The sequence below is a fragment of the Perognathus longimembris genome, chromosome 19 (genome assembly GCF_023159225.1).
Source record: "Perognathus longimembris pacificus isolate PPM17 chromosome 19, ASM2315922v1, whole genome shotgun sequence".
In the NCBI taxonomy this organism is placed as follows: Eukaryota; Metazoa; Chordata; class Mammalia; order Rodentia; family Heteromyidae; genus Perognathus; species Perognathus longimembris.
This window is the reverse complement of record NC_063179.1, coordinates 6,990,966-7,018,464: the sequence shown is the minus strand read 5'-3', so window position 1 is coordinate 7,018,464 and position 27,499 is coordinate 6,990,966. Positions and strand designations below refer to the sequence as shown.

The 27,499-nt window shown below is 40.2% G+C and overlaps 1 protein-coding gene across 1 annotated transcript in view; it reads left to right on the top strand.

Annotated features, from left to right (window-relative positions):
* Positions 1–27,499, top strand: part of Dnah5 (dynein axonemal heavy chain 5) — a 205,526-nt gene that overhangs the window by 163,709 nt on the left and 14,318 nt on the right. Inside the window, exons 62-74 of the mRNA XM_048368360.1 lie at positions 42–177; positions 717–1,033; positions 2,423–2,578; positions 3,553–3,735; positions 11,292–11,535; positions 12,469–12,583; positions 13,085–13,275; positions 18,039–18,160; positions 19,806–19,955; positions 22,104–22,349; positions 23,400–23,619; positions 25,142–25,347; positions 26,214–26,417. Of these exons, the coding sequence (XP_048224317.1) occupies positions 42–177; positions 717–1,033; positions 2,423–2,578; positions 3,553–3,735; positions 11,292–11,535; positions 12,469–12,583; positions 13,085–13,275; positions 18,039–18,160; positions 19,806–19,955; positions 22,104–22,349; positions 23,400–23,619; positions 25,142–25,347; positions 26,214–26,417 (2,490 nt within the window). The remainder of the gene's footprint in view (positions 1–41; positions 178–716; positions 1,034–2,422; positions 2,579–3,552; positions 3,736–11,291; positions 11,536–12,468; positions 12,584–13,084; positions 13,276–18,038; positions 18,161–19,805; positions 19,956–22,103; positions 22,350–23,399; positions 23,620–25,141; positions 25,348–26,213; positions 26,418–27,499) is intronic.

Sequence of the window (27,499 nt, the reverse complement as noted above, 5' to 3'; positions counted from 1 at the left end):
CTGTCTCTTTAACGCGTCCCTTTGGGTCTGCCTTCATCTAGACCCTGCTGGAAGATGCCGAGCGGTGCAGACACAAGATGCAGACGGCTTCCACGCTCATCAGTGGCTTGGCAGGAGAAAAAGCACGGTGGACAGAGCAAAGCAAAGAGTTCGCTGCACAAACCAAGCGCCTCGTGGGTCTGTAAAATTCAGTTACGAACGAGCTTGTGTGTTCACTGTGATCATCAGCAAGCTTAAGCATTAATCAAGCAGCACTGCTTCGGTTGAAATCCCTGTGTGGGCGAGTGCACACGTGCACAAGTCTCCATGTGCGCAGGCACTACCAGTTCAGATGTGAATGACCTTTACGTCTGTTAGGATCAGGTCACCTTCGAATTCTGCTGAGTATGTAGGAATGTTCATTGGCACCCAACGAGTGCTCTGTCTTCGGAGGTGCTGCCTATCAGTCTCTCACTTGCAACAAAAGTCAAAGCCATCCCACGTTTGATCCCTTGCAGCTATTACTTGGTAGGCCATCTGGGCCTCGCTTAACCATGATCAAACCTCTGCATAATCACCTTAACAATAAAAGATAAAAATAAAAAAAAATATTTTAAAAACCCTCTGTATATTTACCAAGTGGCAACAGCACGTGCTTATGATTTGTGGAATTTAAAAGAATGTAGTATGCAGGGATGATCGTGCAGTATTTCAGTGACGTTTCTTGTCTGTTTTAGGGGATGTATTATTGGCGACAGCTTTTCTGTCTTATTCTGGTCCATTTAACCAAGAATTTCGAGACTTGCTGTTAAATGATTGGAAGAAGGAAATGAAAGCTCGGAAAATTCCATTCGGAAATGATCTAAATCTCAATGAGATGTTGATCGATGCCCCCACTATCAGTGAATGGAGCCTCCAAGGTCTGCCCAATGATGACCTGTCCGTCCAAAATGGAATTATTGTCACAAAGGCATCTCGTTATCCTTTGCTAATTGATCCGCAGACTCAAGGCAAGATTTGGATTAAGAATAAAGAAAGCCAAAATGAACTGCAGGTGATTTGTGTTTGAGTATGTCACTGATGAACTTTTTTTCCCATTTGTTTCCTTTATTGTCAGAGTGAAGTACAGAGGGGTTACAGTTTTATATGTAAGGCAGGGAGTACATTTCTTGATCAACTTGTTACCTCCTCCCTCATTTTTCTCCCTCCTCCCCCTCCCCCTTTCACTCTTCTGGCCATTAGTTGTGCAGTTGGTTTACACCAAATTGTTTCATAAGTATTGCTTTTGGTTGGTTTGTCTTTTTATCCTTTGTCTCACTGATGAAATTTTTTTTTTTTTGGCCAGTCCTGGGCCTTGGACTCAGGGCCTGAGCACTGTCCCTGGCTTCTTTTTGCTCAAGGCTAGCACTCTGCCGCCTTAGCCACAGCACCCCTTCTGGCCATTTTCCATATATGTGGTGCTGGGGAATTGAACTGAGAGCTTCATGTGTAGGAGGCAAGCACTCTTGCCACTAGGCCATATTCCCAGCCCCTCACTGATGAAATTTTATCTCCTCTGATTACTGAAAATCCAAGAATAAAGAAATGTTTAAAGCTGTGCATATAGTTGGGCAATCCCAAGGAGAGCAGAAACAGAAGCAATTTAAACCCAGAAAAAAACAATCTCTTTTTCAAACCTCTTATTGTTTACATTTGTGTTCACCTTTATGAAGGCCATCTTTCGGTAGGCTCAGACTATGTGGATCTACGACTGTCTTTTTTTCCATTTCTTTATTGTTAAACTGATGTACAGAGGGTTTACAGTTTCATATATAAGGCACTGAGTATATTTCTTATCCAACTTGTTAGCTCCTCCCTCATTTTACCCCCTCCCATTCCCCCTCCCCACCGTGAGTTGTACAGTTGGTTTACACCATATAGTTTTGTAAGTATTGCTGTTGCATTGGTTTTTTTTTTATCCTTTGTCTCTTCATTTTGATGCTCCCCTTCCCTTCATACACATATATACAGTATTCAGGGTACTAAAATCAGTTACAGTGATATCCGGGGTAAAACCATGAGAAAGAAAGACAAAAGACAAAGGGCATAATTTCACATGGCATGTTGAAAATAACAACAACAATGATAAACCACTTGTTTCCATACCTGTCTTTGATAAATACAGAGGGGCAGAGCAGTAGCATGTTATGTGTGCGGCACTTACAAGGACATTTCCTGATTATTACTACTTGTCACTAAGTTGGTTGTGGGGATAAGAGCATGCAGTGCTTCCTGGCATGTCTGGTAATAGAAGAGATGCAAACAGACTAAACCATTTCCAGTACCATTTCACCCAGTAGAGTTCCAAGCTAAAGGCTACGGTCCAATTGCCTCCTGTGGTGAGAGACTAAAAGCTTTGCATGGAGAACTGTCTGGGGAGAGTAAACTGTGACCCCATTTCTAGATCACGTCTCTAAATCACAAGTACTTCAGAAACCACCTGGAAGACAGTCTTTCCCTTGGAAGGCCTCTGCTTATTGAAGACATCGGGGAAGAACTGGACCCTGCTCTGGATAACGTTTTGGAACGGAACTTTATTAAAACCGGATCTACCTTTAAGGTAGGTGAAGCCCAGTGCTAAAAACGTGCAGCGCCGACATGGCAATCACATCAGTGTGACACGGCTGGAGTGGTCTTGCTGGGCAGCAGTGATAAGTGCAGTCCAGAGGGAAGGGAAAATTTCTTGGACGCACTTCTGATTGAAAATATCCAGAACCAATCTTTTTTTTTTTTTTTGGCATATCTCATTTATTTTTGTAACCAGGAGGCTTCTCTGCTTCCTAATGGCTTGAAATTCTCTATAAAGTCATTGAACATTGTGTGTGTGTGTGTGTGTGTGTGTGTGTGTGTGTGTGTGCGTGTGTGTGTGTGTGTATGTGTATGTGTGCACATGCATGCTGGGGCTTGAACTCAGGGCCTGAACACTGTCCCTGTGCTTTTCTTGCTCAAGGCTACCACTTGAGCCACAGCTGCGCTTCTGGTATTTGGGTAGTCGATTAGAGATAAGAGTCTTAGGGACACTCCTGACTGGGTTGACTTCAAATTGTCATCCTCAGGGCTCAACCTCCTGAATAGAATTACAGATGTGAGCCCTTGGCTCTATGTGTTTGTTTTTTGGTATGTTTTTTATTTTTTGTATACAAATCATCTCCAGTTACAAAGCTGGATAAAGGAGTACTTGAAATATACAAAAAAGAAACAACAAACTATACACCCCCTTTTAATATTTTGTTGTCAAAGTGATGTACGGAGGGGTTACAGTTTCATATGTAAGGCAGCGAGTACATTTCTTGTCAAACTTATTACCTCCTCCCTCATTTTTCTCCCACCTTCCTCCCTCCCCACAGCCCATTGTCTTCTGAGTATTGCTGTTGCATTGGTTCACCTTTTACCCTTTGTCTTTCCATTTTGATGTTGCCCTTCCATTCCCTAGTTCCGGAAAACATATACACAATACCCAGAGTACCAAAATCAGTCACAGTGATATCAGGACTATACTCCTTTTTATTATTTAATTTTCTTTCACTCTAAAAGGTGAAGGTTGGTGATAAGGAAGTAGACGTTATGGATGGCTTCAAACTCTATCTTACAACCAAACTGCCCAATCCAGCCTACACCCCAGAAATAAGTGCTCGAACCTCCATCATCGACTTCACTGTCACCATGAAAGGCCTAGAAGACCAGCTACTGGGGAGAGTCATTCTCACAGAGAAACAGGTGGGTGAGGCGTCGCCAGTGACTCTGCTTTTCTATTGCATCGCATCTTTCATTGATAAACATAACATAAGTCATCACAATGATTATCTCCCTTTATTCCTACTAATTCCTAAATCCATTTTTTTAATCTAAAAGAAATGATTCACCAGTTATGTACCACCCATGGTTTTCATAGATGTCTCCTATATATTACATTGATCATTGGTTGCTTTTCTCCATACCGATGATATATCTATGAGACTATCAGTATCATTATTCTGGTCTTCGATTGCTTACTTTTCCTGAAAAATTTATTCCACTTAGACTTTTCTTTTGCTGTTGGCTTTCAGCTTCCTAATGCACATGAAAGTTTCCCTTTCATTTGACTCCTTCTTGTGTGCCTTTAGAATATAAGATAAAATGTTTCTATGCCAACCACAGGACACTGTATGTTCTGGAGAGAGCTGTATGTATGAGGCGATGGATGGTATGAGACTTTGGAACTTGTGATGGTAGAGTTTGGCCGGCTACCCTCTCACTCTCAGTAAAAAGTGCCAGGAAAAAAATATATTATATTCCTTTTCTCAAGTCAGGGTTTCCTCTAAGACACAGGTGAAGCTTACGTACAGAAATGTACAGAATATTAATGAGATTGCCATGACGGAAGTGCAGGAACTCTTGAAGATGCTACTGACGTTCTCCACGTGTTTAGTTTGCTTCATGGCCCCTTTCATGACCTGGAGATTTATTAGGTCAAGACCACTGGCAACACCTTAGCACCTTCACTTCCCACCATCTCTTCTTTCTCCGAGTGGCATATTAGGTTTGCTCTTCTAGCCCTATGTGTGTTTCTCTCTTTCTCATTCTCTTCCTTTCTCTGGCTCTCTTTTCCTCTGAATTTTCTCTTTAGTTTTAACTCGCTGCATGTGACACGTCAATTCATAATATTGATGGTAGCTTGAGGAACCTTTAATCCAGCTTCATAAATTCATGTGTCTGGTGACCTCAGTGTGGCAGAAACCAGTGCAGCTCCAATCACCCAATAAATGTTGAGCTAATAACAACCTTCAAGAAACTTATCTTTGAGTCCTCTGTTGGATCCCAACAGAGTTAGCTTGAGAAATTTAGCACTGTCACATCATTGTAGCCCGCCTTGCTAAGCACGTGGGAGTCCTGAGGGTCTTCCCGCAGCATCGATCACACGTCCTGGTCTCTGCTTTCACCCGTGGCCTTGGCTTCAGGGAGGTCAGGAGCCCTGGTGCGGCTGCACGAGATTCTGGCTCTTAGTTTATTACTATAGTCAGTTGAGATGTATACAATTTCCTCAAAAAGAGTAATTCACCCTGACACATGTTAGTTAGAATGAAACAGAACAGAACAGAGCAAGCAGTAACCTCAGCTCCAGCACTGAGCCTTACCGGTTGTAGAGGGGGCAGCAAGGGCGCTTGTAAGCTTCCTTGAGAAAATGTGCAACAGCCTCACAGAGCCAGTGTGGATTCACAGCCAGACTCGTTTTCTCTTTTTAGGGGGAGAATTGAATATCTTCAGAAAATGACTTTACTTTTGTCCACATGAATGATAGACAGGTCCTCCAGCCAGGCACCAGTGGTGTGCAGCTATCATCCTGACTTCTCGGGGGTGGGGGGCGCTTATGTAAAGTAAAAAGGAGAAATTACCCTTGCTAATGGAACCTTGTGACACTTTGAAAAATGAATAGATACTTCCATTGACTGATTTCAGAAATTTGGTCCTAGATGAGATTTATGCTCACAAGTAATTTTAGTTTTCCTTTGTTTCTTGGGTAGGGTTCTTTTATGAACATTTAAAAACAAACATCATATTTATGAATTAAAAACTGTTCCTGTACTTTATTCACCTGACACATCGTTTCAAGAAAAGTTACCATAATCACAACTTTATAAAAGTTTTCAGTTTGCAAACATCATGTAGTATACTTAGCACAACTGTTTACCTCTCTATCTGCATATCTATCTATCTATCTACCTATCTGTCTGTCTATCATCTATTTTGCTAAGGGATCATCTCTTTGATGAGCAAATCCATTTTTCCCTATTACCTTAATTTAAAAAGTACTATCTTCTTCTGTACTGGTGGAACTAAAGTGGTAATTTAACATAAATATGTTTATACCGGCCATATAAATGAAATCATCTATCAAATCATATTCCAAAGTAAATTTGTTTCATTTTGATGGAAACAATAATTGTTCTATTTGTTTTCTCAGATAATAGTTCTTTATCCAATAACCACAGTCATACTCTTATATTTGGCTATTGCATTCTATCTCATACACAGATTGTTTATGCGATTCCAAATGGCACTTTAAATTGTATTAGCGCGTTTATTTGAACAGATTTCAAACTTGGGGTGATACTAATCTTAGTCTTTAAAAGTTGTTTGGGAATATAGGGAGTTACCTTAATTGGCTGATTTATCTAATTACTGTTGTAACAATGATAATTACATTGGACCCAACCATCACTGTTCTGTTTAGTCTGTTCATTTACTGTTGAGCAATGATTGCCCGATGTTTCCCTTACATTACTGACAACTTTTATTCATAATGGCTTTCAAAAGCAACATGGAGGCAAGCTTTTAGCTGAAACCCCAAGCTTCTCAAGTAGAGATGAGATGTAGATTGTAACCGATTTATAAACTATGTTGAGAAGTCTAGACCTTTCAGAGTGACTAAGGCAGATCCTCTGGGTGACGAGGAGGGTGAAAGGGGATCATAGAGGAGAAAGACAGGTCAGCAGGGAGACCAATTATAATGAGTCCACAGGGAAGAATTAAAGCCTTCATTAGGGCTGTGGTGATAACTGGGGAAAATGGACAGAAGATAAAAGGTAACGGTGAGGGAAGTATTGAGGCGACTTGGTGCTGATTGTAGATCTGTCCCCTGTTGACACAGAAATGTGTATCTTTAGCATTTCAAGCTGAAGATGAGAAAGTTCCCTTTCTTTTCTCTTTAAGAGACTTCACTATATGCCTCACAGTAGTATGTGAGGTATACTTGTCTGGTATCAAGTTTAAGTGTATATTTATTTTTTTCAAATTTTAAATTTCCTTTAAGTAGTTGTTCAAAAGGGTTGCCATGTAACAAAGAAGTTTATGAATAATTTATATCTTGATTAATGTTGTGTACATTTTTATCTGAGGTAGTGTGATATTTTAATACATGGGTACAAATCTTATCAAAGAAAGTGATATAGCTATACTTCCAACATTTATCATTTCTTTGTGTTGGGGATATTAGGAGCCTCTTGACCAGTTATTTTACACCCTGCAGTTAGTTATTGTCAACTGTAGTTATACTATTGTGTAGAAATTATGCCTCTTATCCAACTACACCTATGCGCAATTAGCCCTTTCTCTCTCTTTCCCTTCCCCATCTCTTACTATTTCCAGCCATGACAATCATTATTATTTTTCCTCTTATGCAGGAGTCTTGTTTAGGTTCCCTATATAAGTGAGAATAGATTTCTTGTTTCACTTAACATAATATCTTCTAGGCTCTTCCATGTTGCTGAAAATGACAGGATTTTACTCATTCTTATAGCTGAATAATATCTGTGTGTGTGTGTGTGTGTGTGTGTGTGTGTGTGTGTGTGTGACATTTTCTTGATCCAGTCTAACACTGATGGAGGAGTCCTTGTTGTCTTGGCTATTCCAAATCATACTGCAGTAAGCACAGTCGCGTAGATGTTTCTTCAGTACTGATTTCCCTTCCTATGGATGCATGCCTAGTAGTGAACTTTATTTTGTGACAACTCCCAAGTTGATTATTCAAAAGTCTTACTTTCAAATGAGCATTATTGTGCTTCTGAAGTTCTGCTGGAAATGAATCAGGAAGAGACAGAAGTTAAGACACACATTTTGAGCAACCATCTCAATACAGTCTCTGCCTTGGCTGTGTGGCTGGCGATGTCGTCACAGTCATCCTGTGAGCTGTTTCTATGTCTGTTGGTCAGATGAGAGACCCGAGGCCTATGGAGGTATAGGTAGTACATGTATCGATTTGAACATATGCCTTTCTGCTGTCAAAAACGTCTCCTTCTTCTCCCTTCCTTTTCCCTCCCCTCCTGCCTCTCCCCTTCCTTTTCTTACTTTTTCCTCCATCCCTCTCCCTTTCCCATACCCCTCTTCCCCTAGTATTCAGAAATGGGGACTTCACAGTGCTCATCTGTAAGAACTCAGAATGAAGATTAGTTTTTTTTTAAGTTAAACTGATTATCACTTTATTTTCTAATGCAACTCTAGTTGAAGGACTTTGATGGTAACTGCTGATGAAAAGAATTTTATAGCCACCATAAAATGTCACATGTTTATTTTCCACATTTCTTGAAATTTGGAATGCTCATTTAGTAAATAAATGAACTCGAATAACCACCAAGGAGGCTTTCAAATGTAGCTAGGTAACACATGGAAGCAATAGTGCAGGTTTTCCTTGAGTTGCCACACAGCTCAACCAATAAAGAAGTGGTGGAAGTTCATAATTTTTTTTCCCTTAAATATTAAGTTTGTCTTTTCTAAAATATCCCTGGGCCAAGCTCCTGGGTTTTTAGATCATGAGTTAAGAGCTTGGTAGGGTCCTATCTACCACAACTATACAACCAGGGCATAAACTGGGCAGGACAGAAAGCAGACTCCATGGCATTTTGCCACTATAAGCTTTATTTTTAACTCCATGTTACTCAGTGAAAGAACTTATATCATGATTAAGAATGATGGTTTGGCTTTCAAATCAGTTAGAAAATATAAGTGTACAAAGTTACACTTTTGCTTAAAAAACAGATGAGATATTTTCAAAGAGATTTTTGGGATTTCCACAAAAAAATTCTGATTCAAATAAAGCTGATTTGCTAAATGATATTTCAAAAATATTTTCAGATTTTTTTCTGTTGGAAAACATTTAAATTTACCAATTGCTGTTTTTAAAATTGATTTATAAAATATGAGAAAGTCAAAGTGGATTCAGAATTTTAATGTCAAATTTCAGGGATCTATACATCTCTTTCTCAACGGTATCTGCTAGATCCCTTCTTTTAATGGAGTTTGGGAAGAAAGCATAGAAAAATATGTTTACTAATTCTCATCATCAAAGAGAATAGAGTGAATTTTTATGATAAAGTTGAACAAGCGAAACTGAATACTATCTTAGGTGAGATGGGACCGGAACTTGCCTCCAACATATGTATTAAGTATTATACCTGGACAAAAAAGAGACATAAAGTATCCTAGGAAGACATTCATAATTAGAAAACAATAAGTGCAGAATCTTGCAAAGAGTACTCGGGCTCTTACAGTTCATAGTCAGTTGTTTCTGTCCGTACCACCTTTTTCCTTATTGCATTTTTAATTAAACAGCTTTTATAATAATAATAAAAAAAGAATGATGGTTTGGGCAAGGTTTAGTTTCTCTTTTCTTCGTATGTTATATGAATTATATGACTCACCATGGCTTAGATTTCTAGTTTTCTCAAAGGAGAGTGGAAGCCCTTCTTTTCCTGAAGCTGCTCTAAGCTGGAATGTGGCAGGCAACTTCGCACTCCCTGAATGCGGAGTGAGTCACGCTAGTTCTCGTGACTTTGTTGTGTAGTCATCTGCATTTAACCCCACACCCAAGGTTATATGGAATTATTATTTTAAATTATTTTTTGGTCCATTGTCAGTGTGCTGTATATTTAGAAAACGTTTCAGAAGAAATCCTGATTTTTATCTTCCTTTCAAAAAGTTAAATTTAAAGTCAGGTGCGGTTAGCTTGTATCTATAATCCTAGCTTCTCAGAAGGCTGCGATCTGAGGATTGCAGTTTTAGGTCAGCTCTAGGCAGGAAAGTTTGAGTATCTTCTCTCCTATGAACCACCAAAAAGCTGGAAGCAAAGGTGTAGGTCAAGTGGTAGAGTGTTAGCCTTGAGTAAAAAGGCTCAGGAACAGCACCTAAGCCCAGAGTTCAAGTCCCAGGACTGGCACATATACACAAACAATTCAACTTTACTAGTTTTCTGTTTCTTTTTAATTCTTTACTTTAGCTTCAAAGTTGCAATCTCTCATGTAACCATTTGACTTTCATGTAAAACTTACTTTGGTCCCAGGAAAGTATTTTCTCTTTTGTCATGCTGTGTCACCTACATTTCCCTCCTCTGTGAGCTGCAAAAGGAAAGAAACAACCAGGGAGGAGAGTGATCTCCCCAAACTCCACTCTCCTAAGCTAACTAGAACATCTTTTGGAAAACATACAAAGCTTCACTTCTTTTGGAGAAAGGGGCACTTTTTTCAGGCCAAGGTTTTTCAGTTTTTACATGATTTTAGTTTCTTTTTTCTTTGCCGGTCCTGGGGCTTGAATCCAGGGCCTGGGTGCTGTCCCTGAGCCTCTTTGTGCTCAAGGCTAGCACTCTACCACTTGAGCTACAGCACTACTTTCTGCTTTTTTTCTGAGTAGTTTATTGGACATAAGAGTCTCCTGGACTTTCCTGCCCAGGCTGGCTCTGAATTATGATCCTCAGATCTCAGCCTCCTGAGTAGCTAGGATTATAGGTGTGAGCCTCCAGCACCTGTTGATATTAGTTTTTATTTGAACCAAGATCTTGCTATATGGACCAGCCTGGTTTTGAACTCTTGACACTTCTGCCTTTGCCTCCTGAGTCCTAGGATCATAGGCGGGTGAGCCACCCTGCTCAGCTTTTAAAAGTTTCAATGTTTAAGTACCTGTATTATCAGCTTAGATTGCCCATGTAGCTGTGGAGAATTCCTTTTCACAGAATTAGATACTATTTCACCCTGCAAACCTGAAATAATCACATCCAAACGATGGAAAACTCTTTTACAAAAGAGTCTGTACTGTATGCGTATATTGAATCTAAGGTTTGTGTGTTTGTCTTCAAGTGCATTTTACCTTTGGAGAATGTCATGGTGCTTCACGCCTGTAATTCCACGGGAGGTTGAGAGTTTGAAGACCAGCCCTGGTGAAAGTTAGGAAGACTCTTAGCTCAAAAGCTAGCTAGGCATGGTTACACATGCCTGCAGTCCCAACTACTTGGAAACACATAGGAAGATTATGATCTGAGTCCAACCAGAGTGAAGTTACAGTGAGGGCCAACATGAAAACCAAACTAAAAACAAAAGGTCATTGTGGGGTGCAGGGAGCAAAACACTAGCTAAGCAAGAAAGGCCTCAAGTTCAATCCCCAGTACTGATAGATATGCACACACACACGCGTGCGCACACACACACATTTTTACTTTCACAGTAAGATTATATTTGCATGGTAACTGTAGTCATAAAAATAAAAGTATTTGACTTAGGAAATAAATAAATGACAATAGGTATACTGATAATATTTTTTTAACAAGCTTGATGACATCACTGTCTATTCTTCCTTCTATTAATTTTCTTCCTCCCTTGATGTTTATGAATCTTGCAGTCAGTGATGATAAATACAGCAAAATACAGATACTCAAGAGCAGCTGACTGGGTTCATTTTTTTTTTACAGAATGCCCCCCCCTCCCCCCAAAATAGTTAATTTAGGAAGGAAATGTTCTTATGCAAATTAACAGGAATTGGAGAAAGAGAGAACTCACCTTTTGGAAGATGTAACTGCCAACAAGAGAAGGATGAAGGAGCTGGAAGATAACTTGCTTTGTCGCCTGACGAGTACGCAAGGGTCCCTGGTGGAAGACCAGAGTCTCATCATTGTGTTGAGCAACACCAAGAAGACAGCCGAGGAGGTGACACAGAAGCTGGAAATCTCTGCTGAGACAGAAATTCAAATTAACTCAGCCCGAGAGGAATACAGGCCCGGTGAGTCTAGTAAAGAAGGACACATGCCACCGGAAATTGGAGCAAGGAAGGAAATGAGAATTAGAGGCATTGAATGAAGTTAGGAAATTTATACAAAGGACCATGCAATATGGGGCATCTGATTAGGGTTCATTACATTGCTTTTGAGAACTTCTGTAAATTGGAGATTAAAAAAAACCCAATTTGTTATGATATAAACTTTCTCGATGCAGTTCATGGTAGTTAGAAACTCTTTCTAAATTTTTATGTACTTACGAATAAGAAAAAAACCATGAGATTTAAAGAAGTCTTGACTGCAGATCACTAACGGTGCAGGAAGTAGAGTAGCACGATAGCCTGTTTACTCCTTGTTTATCATTTAAAAGCGATGCCAGTATTTTGTTCACAGACTGGGCTAGGAAAGCAAACACACATTCACTGGCAGCTGAAGTAATCCACCATTAAACATTCAGTTGGCCATCAGTTAGTAATTTATCATCTTTCCTAGGAGAACAGCTGAAATTGTATTATCAGGAGCAGAATCTTTGCTATGGCTTATTTTGCAAACTTCAGGTTGAGTGTAAGTACAGATTCTTCATGAGTTTCGGAGTGTGGACCTAAATGATGGCCACATACATCCCTGGGTGTCCACTGTAAAACCTCTGAAATTCCTTGGCTATCTTTGCTGCCCATGCTAAAATAGAGTAAGATATATTTATAAGGTGTCCAGTGGTTCTGAAATGAGGTGTACCATTTGATTAAGACATAAAGCTTGTGCAAACATAAAATAGATTGATAAATAAATGAGCATCGCTTTCTGTCCTCTTCCTAGTAGGCCACAGAGGAGACAAAGAAACAGAACACATTTTAATTTAGAGGTTAGCCTGTTGTGTCTGCGGGTCTCATTTATTTTCCACTCACGCAGTATGTGCAACCTTGGTCTCTGTCTTTCAGTCGCTACTCGGGGCAGCATCCTCTACTTCCTCATCACCGAGATGCGCTTGGTTAATGAAATGTATCAGACTTCGCTCCGTCAGTTTCTGGGCTTGTTTGACCTTTCCTTAGCCAGGTATGTCTGCATTCAGGAAGCCTCGCTGAATTCTTTATCCGTGGATTGGAATGACCTTGCATTTATTTACAATTTCTTTTTCCTTTGTTAGGAAGAATTTTTTTTTTACCTTTTCCAAAGCTCAGATTAGTGTAATTACCAGTGTGTTAACAAATCATTCTAATTCATCATTTTATGCTGAGAGAAAATTATACCAATTCTTCATCCACTGATTTGATTCCTTTGGTTTCAAGTGCCTCTGCTAACCAAGAAAATTCCCAACACATTGTCGTGAGCGATCATGCCCTGTGGATAAAATTGATTTAAACAACGCTGAGGATTCTGTTATGTGACTTCATGTTGAGAGAATACTTGTTATCTTAGATTTAGGAGGCTTATGCTTGATGTATAAAAACAGGAACGGGTCCTCAGAAGTTACTCATTCTCCTTTAAAGATGCTGCTTTTAGAGACAACTGGAAAGGGCTACGGTGTGTGCCTGATTTCAGTGCTTTCTCCCGCAGGTCTGGCAGGAGCCCGATCACAAGCAAGAGGATTGCTAATATCATTGAGCACATGACGTTTGAGGTGTACAAGTATGCGGTGCGTGGCTTGTACGAGGAGCACAAATTCCTGTTCACTTTGTTGCTAACCCTCAAGATTGACATTCAGAGAAACCGAGTCAGTCATGAAGAGTTTCTTACTCTTATTAAAGGTCAGTAGAAAGAGTGATGCACAGATGCAAGTGTCAGCGTCATTGTGAAGATCCTTGGCTATATTTTTAAATGATAGTTTGGTCATCATGGTTTCCTTGCATTTCCTTTAAGATGTGCTTGTGTGACATTTTTTTTATTTATTCACTTATTGAACAAGTACTGGACACTTCTTGAGGATCTATGTGTCCCAGAGTATTGACACAGGCATGCCAGTGAAGGAAACCCCTGGTGAGAGTATGAATGGATTTGGGGAAGACACATCAGGTGAACTGATCATTTAATCATGTATCATAGGAGAAAACGGTGTATATGGAAGACAACAGCAGGAAATAAGAGATGGAGAGTAGGTGTGAGGGAAGATGGGAGAAGCTTGAAGCTTTTCATGGGGCCATTCAGAGTTAGCTCTAAAAGGATTTCTTCAGTGGTTGGCAGGTGGTTGAGATTTGAAAGAGATAGCTGTCATGGGAACATTCAATTGTTTTGAGTTTTCTTTTTTTAAAATCACATATGTAGGTTGATGTACTTACAACTGTATTCAAGGTACAGCATGGGCCCACTACCACAAAAATCTCTGCTATACTACCTCTGTGCAGCCACTGCCCATCCAAGGGACATTTACAAGAAGAACGCTGAAGGCAGGGAACTGTGTTCAGGCTTCTTAGTGGTAGTGAGTGTGGTAAGACGGAGCTATAGCAACATAACCAGGGTCACTGGAGCACAGAGGCTGAACACATGGTCCAGACCATCCCATTGACTATTAACTCTTCATGTATTGACACATTGATCACAGGTAGATCCCTTGGATCATTAGAACAATACAAATCAATGGAAATCTGGGAGACAGATTTATAATCATGCTCTCAAACGTTTCATTTTGACCAATTACAGTAGTTTTGGATGTCTTACCAACACCAAAACCTATTCTTCCCAGTTCTGTAGGCTGGAGGTCTGAGACTAGGATACAGAATGATCAGGGCACTCTTCTGGGGCATGGACAGCTGATTTCATTGCATTCTCTCCTGGTAGGAGGTAGAGCAGAGCAGGGAAGCAGGTCTTCTTGCTTGACTTCAGTGAAAGCACTGATCACTGTGAAGGCAAAGCTTTTATGACATTATTGATCTTAACTCCTACGGGCTCTACCTCCTGATGCCATTAGAGTTGGGGGATAAGGCTTCACTGTATAAATGTTGGGGTGGGAGAATGCAAACATTTAGACCACAGTATCCTCTGACTAGCACTTTAAGGTATTTTAAATAATTTTAAAGCCCTTGAAAAGATCATCTACACCAAACGACTAAAAAGTCCACAGCATAATCATTCTAATGTGTCCTGTAGAATTGTTTCATGAAGTATTATTGTAAGTAACTGTTGCATGTCAGAGATGCACAGAAATGTATCCAACCTATGCCTGCGTCAGAACAATCAAAATAAAGCACTGAAGATTATGTGACAGGGCCCTTCATGTGCTGAGCCTATGGTCCATGCCAGGATTTACATGAAGCATGTGAAATTCTAATATTATGACTACATATGTTTGGTAGAGGTGGAAATGGAAGCCTGAAAAAAATTAAATCACGTGTAAGGACTGTTTATCAAGAAAGTGACCAAAGGGGCTGGGGATATGGCCTAGTGGCAAGAGTGCCTGCCTCGGATACATGAGGCCCTAGGTTCGATTCCCCAGCACCACATATACAGAAAACGGCCAGATGCGGCGCTGTGGCTCAAGTGGCAGAGTGCTAGCCTTGAGCGGGAAGAAGCCAGGGACAGTGCTCAGGCCCTGAGTCCAAGGCCCAGGACTGGCAAAAAAAAAAAAAAAAAAAAAGAAAGAAAGTGACCAAAGCAAGTGTTTTAACTGTTATCCTCTTACCCGTAGGTCAGATGGTTGTCATATCCTACAAAACTCTATGATGTGCAATATGTCAACCAACTGTGGACATGGCGTATAATTTTCTTTCCATGAGAAAATGCATGCCATACCTGAAAGAATGTCAACAATCACTTCCCATTAGGAAATCTTTATTGGCTGGATGACCAGTCGTTGATTCCAGAAATTTACAATGTATTAAAGATTCCTTAGGGAGGGGAAGGGAGTGCCTTCAGCTGTGCACTTGTCTCATGGGATGTACCTCCACGGACCCAAATCACCACCCTTAGGTCTGGATTTAGGAAAGCTGGAAAATAAAGCTTAGGTGTAAATAAGCAGCAATGGGTCAAGAGTTGGAGACGAAAGATTGAGAGAGGGAAAAATTGAGAGGGAGAGTGAGAGAGAGAAGGGAGAGGAAAAGAGAAAGAGGAAGAGAGGGAGAAAGAGGGAGAGAGAAAGAGGAGGGCGAGGAGGAGAGAGGAGACAGAATCCACAAACCAAACTCTGACTTCAAATCTAAACAAAGGGACATGGCCACGGATCTGTGACAGCACGTCTACTGAAGAGCTACAATGAGGAAGATGATAGTTAAGATGTTGGCCCTGTTACTTTCTTGGGGAGGATCTTTGAGCAGGGCGTTTCGTATTTTCAAATATCAATCAGTAAAAACAGTTCAATCTACGTCACAATCAAAATGAATCTGATTATGAAATGCATTGTACTTGGCATGGACCTGTCCTCCATGCTGGGTTAGCAGGTACAGATCCTTTAGTGGGAATATCAGTTTAGAAGGGGAGAACTTGGGTGTGGTTAGGCCATGAGGACGAGGTTAATGCTTCTAGAAGCAAATGGGACATGAGGATCCAGACACCAAATCAGCTGGTGTCTTAATCTTAGACTTCCTGGTTCCCAGAATGGTTGTTTAGAAGCAGCATATGGTGTTCTATTAGAGCACCCACAGGGACTAAGGAAGGTAACAACAGTATTCTGCTACTGGTTCTGTTTATCAGTTAGGTGACAATGGATCAGCTTAGGTGACTTTTTACCATGTCCTTACCTTTATGATTTTGTGGTTTCTATTATAAAATTTTATTTTATTTTATTTTGCCAGTCTGGGGGCTTGAACTCTGGGCTTGGGCACTGTCCCTGAGCTCCTTTTGCTCAAGGCTCGCACTTTACCACTTGAGTCATAGCACCGCTTTCAACTGTGTGTGGTATAGCTGATATAAATATTTCATTATAAAAATATGCCATTTTTGTGCTCTCCCTTACTCTCCCCAAAACTTATATACAAGACAAAAGATACAGAAATCAAAAACAGTGACAGAGGAGAAAAAAATTCCAAAAGCAAAATAACAAAATGGTGGGACAAAGGGTGAGCAAATGCAGCAGTAGTACTCATTAGACACTGTGTTGAAAATGAACTACACAACTTTTGTGGGAGGAGGTTGGATGGCACGGAGACACTGGGAAAGAACAAGAGAAGAGGTGACATTGTTTAACAAGAAATGTACTAATTACCTGACTTATTTAACTGTAACCCTTCTATACATCACCTTTACATTATAAATAAATAAATAAAACAATATCCCACTTTTACAAAGCACCAAAATCGTAACTTTTTTTGCCGGGGGGGGGCAAAGCAAGAGTTTATGAAATGAAGAAAATGAATGCCATTCTGTCATCTTGAGAACTGACTGCGAATTATTCCTTTCTTAGGTATTTATGCATCAAGGGTGTGTTTGATCTGGTGCCTTGTTATTCCAAGAATAGATCTTTCACCCAAGTAACAATCATTCCTTTTACCCCATTGTGCAGCTTTGGAGCAGGCAAGCTATAACACAGTTGTCCTCCTCCTAACACAGAACAATGCTTTGTCCTGCAAAGAACAACCTTTCTTTTCCAAAAACAGCCTTTCCCATCATCTACTGGAGAGCACCTTAATTCTTTTCAGTTTGATGGAAAATAGGCAGTTGCCATGGAAATTGGTGCCATATTTATTCAACACAATGCCATTGTCATTAGGTCTTTAACTGTTCCCTGGAGTTAAAACAATCTGCTTTCACTTTATGAGATCATATTTCCATTTAAATGGCTTGAAGGCTACATTTACCTTGTTATAAATATACCAAGATGGATTTGGCAAAAGATAACAATTTAGTGGTGCTCACAGTGCTCCGATAAAGCAGAGATTGGCTCAATAAACATTTTGAATATTGTTATTTGTCTATAACCAACTCTGTTCTATGAAGGATTAATAAAGGTGGTCAAATGAATTGGTTATCCTTATAAGAAAAATGCACGCAGCCTGTTTTTCCTATCATAGTCTGCTGGATTTTATTTATTAAATAACATATGTTATCCAACAGATGATTTCTTAGCTCTCTGATTTAAACAATAATTGCTATTAATAACAACCGATGGAGTATTTCTGAAGTGGCAACCGTAACATTTTTAATCTGCCATTTACTGTTTTGGGTGCTAGGACGGTGATGTGGTCTAGACCCTTTGGGCTGTGCTAAACAATGGTTAGAGACTAAATGCACATGTTTATAGAAGAGAATCCATCCAGCACATAGAGCGCTACTGAAATACATGGGGAAATTCTCTCTAATTAGCTATATGGATATTGAGTTCTTAATACTGGCTTAATTAATATTGGACTACTTATACTGGCTATTCTGAATACTGATGATAGCCTCTCATGCAGCGACCCTTGCCTGGGTCTTCAGTCCCGTGTGTCTCCCACACTGACTTCATGACACTCGGTCTTCGCTATTCCTATTTTATAGATTTGGGAATAGAGGATCAGATGAGATAGCTAGTCTTGGACCATGGGGTCATTTAGTCCTGGGGCAGTGTCTGACAATGGATAACTTTGTGTGTTTTATCTTAAAGGTGGTGCTTCATTGGATCTTAGAGCCTGCCCTCCTAAGCCATCGAAGTGGATCCTGGATATGACATGGCTGAATTTGGTGGAACTTAGCAAGCTTAGACAGTTTTCAGACATCCTCGACCAGGTAGCTTATTCTTTGAATTCAGCACATTCACGCGAATGGTACAGTGAGCTTACTGTTGGCTTATTTGGCATTGGCTTCCATGTTTGTGCAGGAAAGAGGCCCACTACTGTCACTCTTGATGGCATTACATGAGCTCACCCTTCCTGCAGTTCTCCCACACCCCAAACAAGTGGCTGTGCTTGCTTTCCTTTTCCCTTTTATTTAATTTCATTTATGTCTTGTTGAACATTGTTACCCTCTCCTTTGTTTTTCCTCTCCTTTTGTCTCTGTCACTCTGGTTCTTCTTTGGCTCCTCCCATTACATTGTTTTATCTAGGCATCCAGGAATGGACCGTACACAGACACTTGACCTCTTACCTTTAGACACTAGCATCCTTTGGTTCCTGGTGGTTTGCATGTGTTGGAATCATGGAAGCTGGGTATCTAGATTGGAATTGGGCATAGCCAGAAAGCAGGTTCTTGATCATCAGGTGGCCGTAGAAAAGTAACAGTGGCCACAAGGGGGGCATCATTGACCACAAGCTGAAGTTTCTTTTTTCCCTCACCAGTAAATGTCCTAAGGTTCATTTTTTACTTTCTCAGTTTAAATTCACCAGATGTATAAGCTCTGTTATGTTTTATTACTTTATACTGACCGATATTAAAAAATATTACTATGTATTTGGGGTATAATCCCTTCTTTATGGTTAAATAACTTAATTGAGGAGATATTAGTGTACTCCAATTTATTCCTCTCCGGAGTGATTCAGTGATTCAGACCTCTCCCAGACCCCTGGACTCCTGGACATTGTATTTTATGCCTGAAATCACTCCACAGTAAATGATAGTCTTGTATGGCTAAAGGAAATCAGTTTTAATCTTACATGATAATTTCTATATAAATGTTGATCTGCAATGATTTTTTCTTTGGCTAAGAGGCACCTTTGAGGCTTTCTTCAAAGGGAATATACCAGAGAGCAAACATTTTATTTAACCTGTAGATGTTATTTGTTTATTTTCTTGGTTTGATATGTTTGTCTCTCTGACTCTTGTCTCCCTTTGATTTCTAAGCTCTAGAGGATGACACACTGTGTACTTTTACTCTTTACCAAACCCCTAAAGGTAGCAGACATCTGATCATGCATTTGATGATGAATATAAAGTGGAATAGCTCAAATTACTCTGTCATAATGGAGTATTGACCACAACACTGTTTATTCAATAACAACTGTATATTAAATGGCTTCCTTTGTGTCAAGAGTGGCTCTGGGAAATTAGGAAACATGAATGAATAAGGTGGGGTTTTATAGAACAAATCAGACTTCTTTGAAATAATGAAATTGAGCTTGCATTGATTTTTTAAAAATTATTCTTAGCAGATTTGTTGCTAGAAAGGATACAAGAAAGTAAATACCCCAGGCAGGACTCTCCCTTCTTCAGAAGCTGGCTATAAACAGGCAGTAATATAGACTTATATTAGAGCAAATCACATATGACTTTCCACTACCAGACTTTGTGCACGAGGTTATAAAATTTAAAAATAGCAAAGGAATATAATTCACACATGCCTGGAGAGGTTAGAAGGTTTCATGAAAAATATTCATCAGTACTAAGGAAATATTTTTCTATGTGATGTGACGTATTTCCTGCCTTACACTATTTTCAGATATCAAGAAATGAGAAAATGTGGAAAATTTGGTTTGATAAGGAAAACCCTGAGGAGGAACCTCTTCCTAATGCCTATGATAAATCTCTTGACTGTTTCGGACGACTGCTCCTTATTAGGTCCTGGTGTCCAGATAGAACCATTGCCCAGGTAAAAAAGCTCATATTAAAGGAAACAAAGGAGAACATTTCGAAGGAACATTTTTCTTTCAATTTAAAGAACTATTTGACATGTTATTTTACCAATGAGAATTTCCTTGTGGCCTTTCCTGTAATTTTCTAGCAACACAAATGTGAAGAATGGAGAAGTAAACCACACATAAAATACTAAGGTGTACATTTGGCCTAAGTGATTTATTAACCTCGTTTGGTCCATGTGGTCTGACAAAAGTAATGGAGAAAACAATGTTTTTAAGCTTGGCGTGTAAAGACAACATAGCAATATTGCATTATTCTTGTGCATAATTTTATACTAACCCAAGACGTTGTGGGTGCACTGTTTTGTGTAGTAAATCAGTGTTCATAAACAGGAGGAAGACAGAAGCATTAGGGAGTGGGCAGTCCAGAGGGGAGCTCCCACTTTCACATCTGAGGTCATTTCTCTAGGAAGTGCTACCATTCAAGGATGTAAAAAAGTACATTGTCCTAAAATGGTTTTTTGTTTTCCACATGGTTTAAATGTGGATCCTGCCTCTCAAAGATTCCTTCCCAAGGTCTTTAATCTGTCCCCCCAACAACATAGACCTTTAACCACTGAAGTGACTTTGGATTTGACTTCATGATTGAGACTTGAACTCTTTCGTTCAGCACAGGCTGACTCCTTACAGGCTTCTGCAGAGAAGCCCCGAGTGCAATCTTCTGGCGTCTGTAATAGAATACAGCATTTTCCCTTCACTCTCTCCATCCAGGGGGAGAACACACCCACCTCCAACACCACCCAGGGCCTGTGCAATCAGGAAAACAACCAGACCCAGTGATTTACTGAGAAAAGAAAAATGGGTTTTTGCCACTCAGGGCACTGAGATCACCTCTTCTTTCAGTTTTTCTTTTTCAAGTTCATTACTTTTATCCTGCCCCAAATAGATTGTGAAAGAGTTATAGAGGGTAATATAGAAGGGAAGTTTGACTATTATGGCCTCCCTCCCTCCCTTCCCTCCCTCCCTCCCTCCCTCCTTCCCTCCCTCCCTCTACCTTCCTCTCTCTCTCTCCTTTTGTCTGTCACTCAGGAAGTAGAACAACTTGCTATTCAATAGTGCAGATTCAGCCAGCACTTATTTTTCATCTCTTACCAAGACAGCACATTGGTAAGCTAGGAGATTCTCACCTCACTCCCTTCCAGTCTAACCTGGACAAAGGAAAAATATGAGTGAGGAACATATCAAATGGGTGTGTGAGAGCTCAGTCTTTGACTGTAGGAAACATTTTGAGGTGGGGGAACAAGATATTAAAAGATGAGGAAAGGACATGGTATAGTGGCTATGTCCAACTGTGGATGATGCTCTTAAGTACAAGATAATGGTTTAACAAGCTCTCCCCACTGACCCCCCACTCCCCTTGAGCCCAGATCCAACTGAAGCAGCTCTGAATCAAGGCATTTCAGCTCTGAATCAAGGCATTTCAGCTCTGATTCAAGGGATTTCAGCTCTGTATTTTTTTTTCCTCTAGGAAATGACCGGGGAGGCTCTCTATTTGGCCTTTTGGAAGGCTATAGATAATGAAAGCCCTGCTTGTTCTGGGAGGATGACTAGTCTAGAGAGAGAATTTGAGTGTTTTTACACCTCTGAGTTGGAAGAAGGCATGGGAATTGAAGGAAAAATTCTGAGAGCAGCCATTATTTTTCATGGAGAGAACAGTGAATAAGGGTCATGCTGAAAGTACTGTTCCTTGAAAAATAACTCTTTCTCTTGCCTGAAAAAGGACCCTATTGTTAGTAGAGATGATTTTAATGGTGTTTAATGGAGTTGATGAAGTAATTGATCTTACAGACATGGGCTTCATTTAGGCAAAATTAACAGTGAAAGAGTTGAACAAAAAATGTAAGTGATGATGACAATGAAGAGGAAGATTAGGAGTTAAACTTTTAAAATCATTCATTTCGGAGTCTGAACCTTTAACTGTATGGTTTTGTTTGACAAGAAACATATTTTCTCTGCCTACACAGTAAACGAAGCAAGGACAAGAAGTCTATATCCTGTTTCCCTGGCAGAGTTACGATATTGCAAGGGACATCTTTGAGAGAATTGGAAAGCACATTTTCTTGCATGCCTGAAGGAGCTGACTTTTGTACTGTTTTTGGCAGGCCCGCAAGTACATCATGGACTCCATGGGGGAAAAGTATGCGGAAGGCGTGATCCTGGATTTGGAAAAGACCTGGGAGGAATCTGACCCTCGGACGCCTCTCATCTGCCTCTTGTCCATGGGCTCGGACCCCACAGATTCCATCATTGCTTTGGGGAAGAAATTGAAAATAGAAACCCGTTATGTGTCTATGGGCCAGGGCCAGGAGGTCCATGCGCGGAAGCTCTTGCAGCAAACGATGGCAAATGTAAGGCTAGGGATCTGTTTTCAAAAACACCTCAGGATTATGATGTGGACATGATAGGTAGTTTTATTAAAAATATTCTATAGGTTAGGTATTGGGGAAATCATTACTACGTGACCCAAAGTCTGCCTGGGTTGCTTTATACAAAAGACCTTCTTTTATATTAGATAGATAGATAGATAGATAGATAGATAGATGTGGCTTATTTGTTTCTTAGGGTGATCAGATTTTCATGTAAAAGTCTTCTATATGCTAGTGGTCTATTCTTGGTTTGTAGTATTCTGAGAACTCAGGAGGAGAAGATCGGTGGCAGGTCTCTCAATTCAGTTGGTTAAGTTCTTCACACATGGATTTCTTCAGTGGAGACCATGTCTGTTTGGTCTTTCATAGAAATTCAACCTTCCATCTTCCATTACGGGGAACAGGGCCATGCTGGGAGTGGCACTTGCAATCTCCTTTTACCCTTTCTCCCCCATTTCCAGAGGAGCCCTCTGCTGTCTGTTCTTGAGTGTTTGGGGGAGTTGAGGATATAAATCAGGGTACAACCAGCTTTCCTTGTATTCCAGGTTAAGTTCCTCTTTATTGTTTTAAATGTCATCGTAGTCTCATCCTCATTCTCTTTATGCTTAGGAGTTATGACTGAAAACCACCCCCTTTATTGTGTAAAGTTTAGTTAGCAAACTTTATTTAGTTTGTTTGGTAAACTTTAGAGGGGAAGCTGATCTAAGTGGATATTTTCAACCAAACATCTTTCCAAGAGATAACTCCTGCTTCTCTTCTTTTGCTTTCCTTTGATTACTGCTTGCATGGGTCATTACTACCTTGGACAAGGTTTTGTACTATGAGACAAATACAAGGAATAAAATCAACAACAACCCCCTTACAACACCTCCATTAAACCTTACTGTATCCTTAGATTTGACCTAGATTAAATCAAAGTGACTAAAGAATCTGGGCAACACTTCAATGACTTAATTTTGAGAGAAAGTGATCATTGAAATCTCGGGGTGAAGCACGGCATGGTTTACCTTCCCTTTCCTGTTGTTGACTTAGGGAGGATGGGCACTTCTGCAGAACTGCCATCTGGGACTGGATTTCTTGGATGAGCTCATGGACACACTCACAGACACGGAGCCTGTGCACAGTGCTTTCCGCCTGTGGATGACCACGGAGGGGCATAAGCAGTTTCCCATTACGCTCCTTCAGATGGCCATCAGATTTGCCAATGAGCCGCCACAGGGCCTCAGGGCTGGACTGAAAAGAACGTACGGTGGTGAGTCAAGAAGGGTTTGTTCACACAAATGAAAGAAATGAGGGAAGTAGAGGCAAGTCAGTCTATTTTCAGCTGGTGGGGGGGGGGGTGAGAGTCTCCCGTACTCCATGGGGAATGGCCTCGGGCATGGTTCTTGAGTCCAGCTCATCACCTCACACCTGCTGGGGTTTTCTTTCCCCAGTATATGTTATGCGAGTGGAGTCTGGGCTGGTCACCAGCTAGACAGTGGCTTTCTTAAGTTAACATGAACGAATTGGACAGTTTTTTATTGTTTGCCTGTCTGCTTCATACTGCACTAAATACCGAAGCCTGGCCAATGGGACAGTGCGTTGCCATTGCAGCCAACTTCATTTGCATAAGAGCCACATGTGAGAAAACCAGCGAAATTAAAAATGAGATGGCAGCAAACAGACTGGGCAAATAACCTCTGGACCTGGGCTTGTGCTTTGGCCGTGGCCTTTTCTCTGCTGCATAATGTCATGTGTGGGACTCATGAAAAGAACGTGGAGCTTGGAGTCAGAAACCTTGATCCCGGTTTTTCCTGCTGACAGCCTGCTGGCGGACCTGGTGCTCGTCCCTAAAACAACCCATATGTAAAACAGGAACAATAAAAATCCATCCAGGAGAAGTAGAATATATGATAACCAAAGCAATGTATGTAGCAACAGTAAAGTAATTATTATAGTTCAATTTAAAATATTCAAGGAGACATTTTGGGGGAGGGAGTTTCTAACAGGAATCGGTTCTCACCAATGTAACATGGCAGTGTTAGGGTAAGACAAATGGGAGGATAATGATAACAAGAAATGAAGTAATAGAATACATAATAAGTAAATGCATAATAATGGTTATTTGGGACATGCACTTGGATTCCAACTAGTTCTTATATATTTTAATTAAGATTGAATTAATAGTAGGTTCCAATTACATGTCTCAGATAATGATGTAGTAATTATTACTAATAGCTATAATAATAATGCATTTATTTTAACTATCGTTTTCATTCATCTCTATTTTATACTCATATCACCACTTTAGGAAGTCTTCTCCACAATGCAGTCTGGTTTGCTTAGTTTAAAAAAAGTATATTTCATTGTATGAGGGGGTTTCAATTCAACAGGTCAGTTTATGAGTACAGTATGTCTTATTCAGTATTCCCCCTTCCATCATTCTTCATCATCTATTACACCTTCATCCACCCCCTCAAGTTACCTGGTTTTATTTTCCACACATGCACATTGGATACTGTGACTTTATTCATCTACCCTTCCTCTCTAGAAGTCAAGAGACCTCCCCATTTGTGATTATAAAACAAACAAATGTGTTTTGCCAGAACAACAGGTTTCTTATTGCAGTCTTCAGAGAGAAATGTTCTCGGATATGGAAAGCTTAAATGATAATTCTTATGGGAGTGAAATAAAAATGTCCAATTCCATCATGCACTTTGATACCAGGAATGAGAAGTAGGAAATAATGGCCTTTGATACGTCTGATACGTCTGTTCATCTGACTGACCACACAGGGGTGAGCCAGGACCTGCTGGACGTGAGCACTGGGGCCCAGTGGAGGCCAATGCTGTATGCAGTGGCCTTTCTGCACTCCACGGTCCAGGAGAGGCGCAAGTTCGGTCCCCTGGGGTGGAACATCCCCTATGAATTTAATCAAGCAGACTTCAACGCCACTGTGCAGTTCATCCAGAACCACTTAGATGATATGGATATCAAAAAGGTGCTCCTGCGTGTGCAACCCAGGGACTTGGGACTCGGGTGTGGGAGGACAAGCTCTTATGACCACTCAGCTTTGGAGTGAGTCATACAAGGCTTTGCTGTGCTCAAGGGTCTTTGAGTCGCAACAGCTTAGGTGACACTTCTCTTGCAATTCTAGGGAAAAAATAGACAAACTTCAATGATCACTTTGTTTCTCAAAACTAAGTTGAAATCTCATAAAAGACAAACTAAAAAGGATTTTTTAAAATAGGGCTGCAGCATGGAATGGAGAGAAATTGTGTTTAAAATCTTAAAACAAATGCCAGGTGCTGGTGGTTTATTCTTGTAATCCTAGCAACTCAGGAGGTTGAGATCTGAGAATCACTTTTTGAAGCCAGTCCAGACAGGAAAAGTCTTTGAGAATCTTATGTCCAGTTAACCACATAATGTCAGAAGTGGAGCTGGAGCACAAGCGGTAGAGTACTAGTCTTGAGTAGACCAGCTCAGGCACAGTGCCTTGGGTTCAAGCCCCAGTACTGGCACACACACACACACACACACAATTCTTAAAACTAAAACAAGAGTCTAGATTGTGTTTGAAGATTATGTGCTCTTCAAATAACTGCTTTAGTATTTCCAAATAGTAAACTTTAAACATATTAATATTAAGGAATTAAAATGTGAATGCATTTAAGGAAGTCTTATTTCAAATAACGAACATGAGACTTTTGAGTAGCTCTTCATTTTGTTTGGTTTAATTTTTGTCTGCATTTTTCGTGTCATCGATGAAGGAAGGCAGTCCGGATGGATGCCATTATGTTCCAGGGTAGGGAAAATAAAGATGAGACTGTCATCAGCTTGACGAAATTGTCCTCCAAACCTTCTCAGGGTGTCTCCTGGACCACCGTCCGCTACATGATAGGAGAAATCCAGTACGGAGGCAGAGTCACTGATGACTATGACAAGAGGTTGCTGAACACTTTCGCCAAGGTTTGGTTCAGCGAAAACATGTTTGGGCCAGATTTCAGCTTCTACCAAGGATACAGCATTCCAAAATGCAGCACAGTGGAGAACTACCTTCAGTATATCCAGGTTTGCCATGTGTCGAGAATATGAGAGATTAATTTGCCCTGTGTGTACTGCACCGGAGATGAATTTTTAATGATGATGTATACAAAAGCTGTAACTGGATTCTTTATATTTTTGTGTTTACTTGATGATTGAATTATTCCCTGTGTGTGTGTGTGTGTGTGTGTGTGTGTGTGTGTGTGTGTGTGTTGTGTGAACTCTTTCCCTGACCCCTTCTCTTTCAATGCCTCAGTGAGGGATTTTCTTTGGGGAGATGGTGAGGACCTGATACAGGACACTATAGAAGTCATCAATACTCCGCCTGTGAGACTTCAGACACCACTGCTAGAAGGCGAGTGGCAGCTTCTAGACTCAACCTGCTCTATGTTTTTTCTTTTCCAAGCCCATTTGGCTGGTCCTGGGATGGCCATTCCTAATCTATCAGATAGGAGGTCCAGGAACACTTTGTATAAGTGTTTTCTTTTCAAGACAAAGTTTTTTAATGCTGGCAATGTTGACATTCAGGGCCAAATTATTCTTAGCTGTAAGGGACCGACTGTCCTTCGCGTTGTGGGGTGTTTAGAAGCATCTATAAGACACTAGTACCATCGCTGTGTCCAGTCCCAAAGTATTAATGGATATTGCTAAAAATCTCCAGAGTAGTAAGATTGTCCCTATTGTCCCTGGTTGAGGATCATTGCTGTAAGAAAGAATAAGGTAGATTTTAACAGAAGACTTGGGAATATATTGTAAAAAAAAACCCTTGATTTTCAAGGTAACCTCATTTTCTGTCTCTCTACCTTGAATTCATTAAAGTGTGATTTAGCAGTCTCTTTGGCCGCTAAGATTTAGCTCAGAGTAAACAAGTGAAATCCCAACAGCCCCAAAGGACTAAATTTATTAGTATATTTATAGGATTTTTGATATATAAATATAATGAGTTTATCATATATTACCACCTTTACAGTTTTATTAATTCAAATCAACAAATATATTTGTCTCATTCTATTGTATGTATCTTTAAATCACTATCAGTGAATAGAAAAAGTACTTGAGAAGGTATAAATTTATGCATGCTTGTACAGATATTTTTAATATACTCCCCC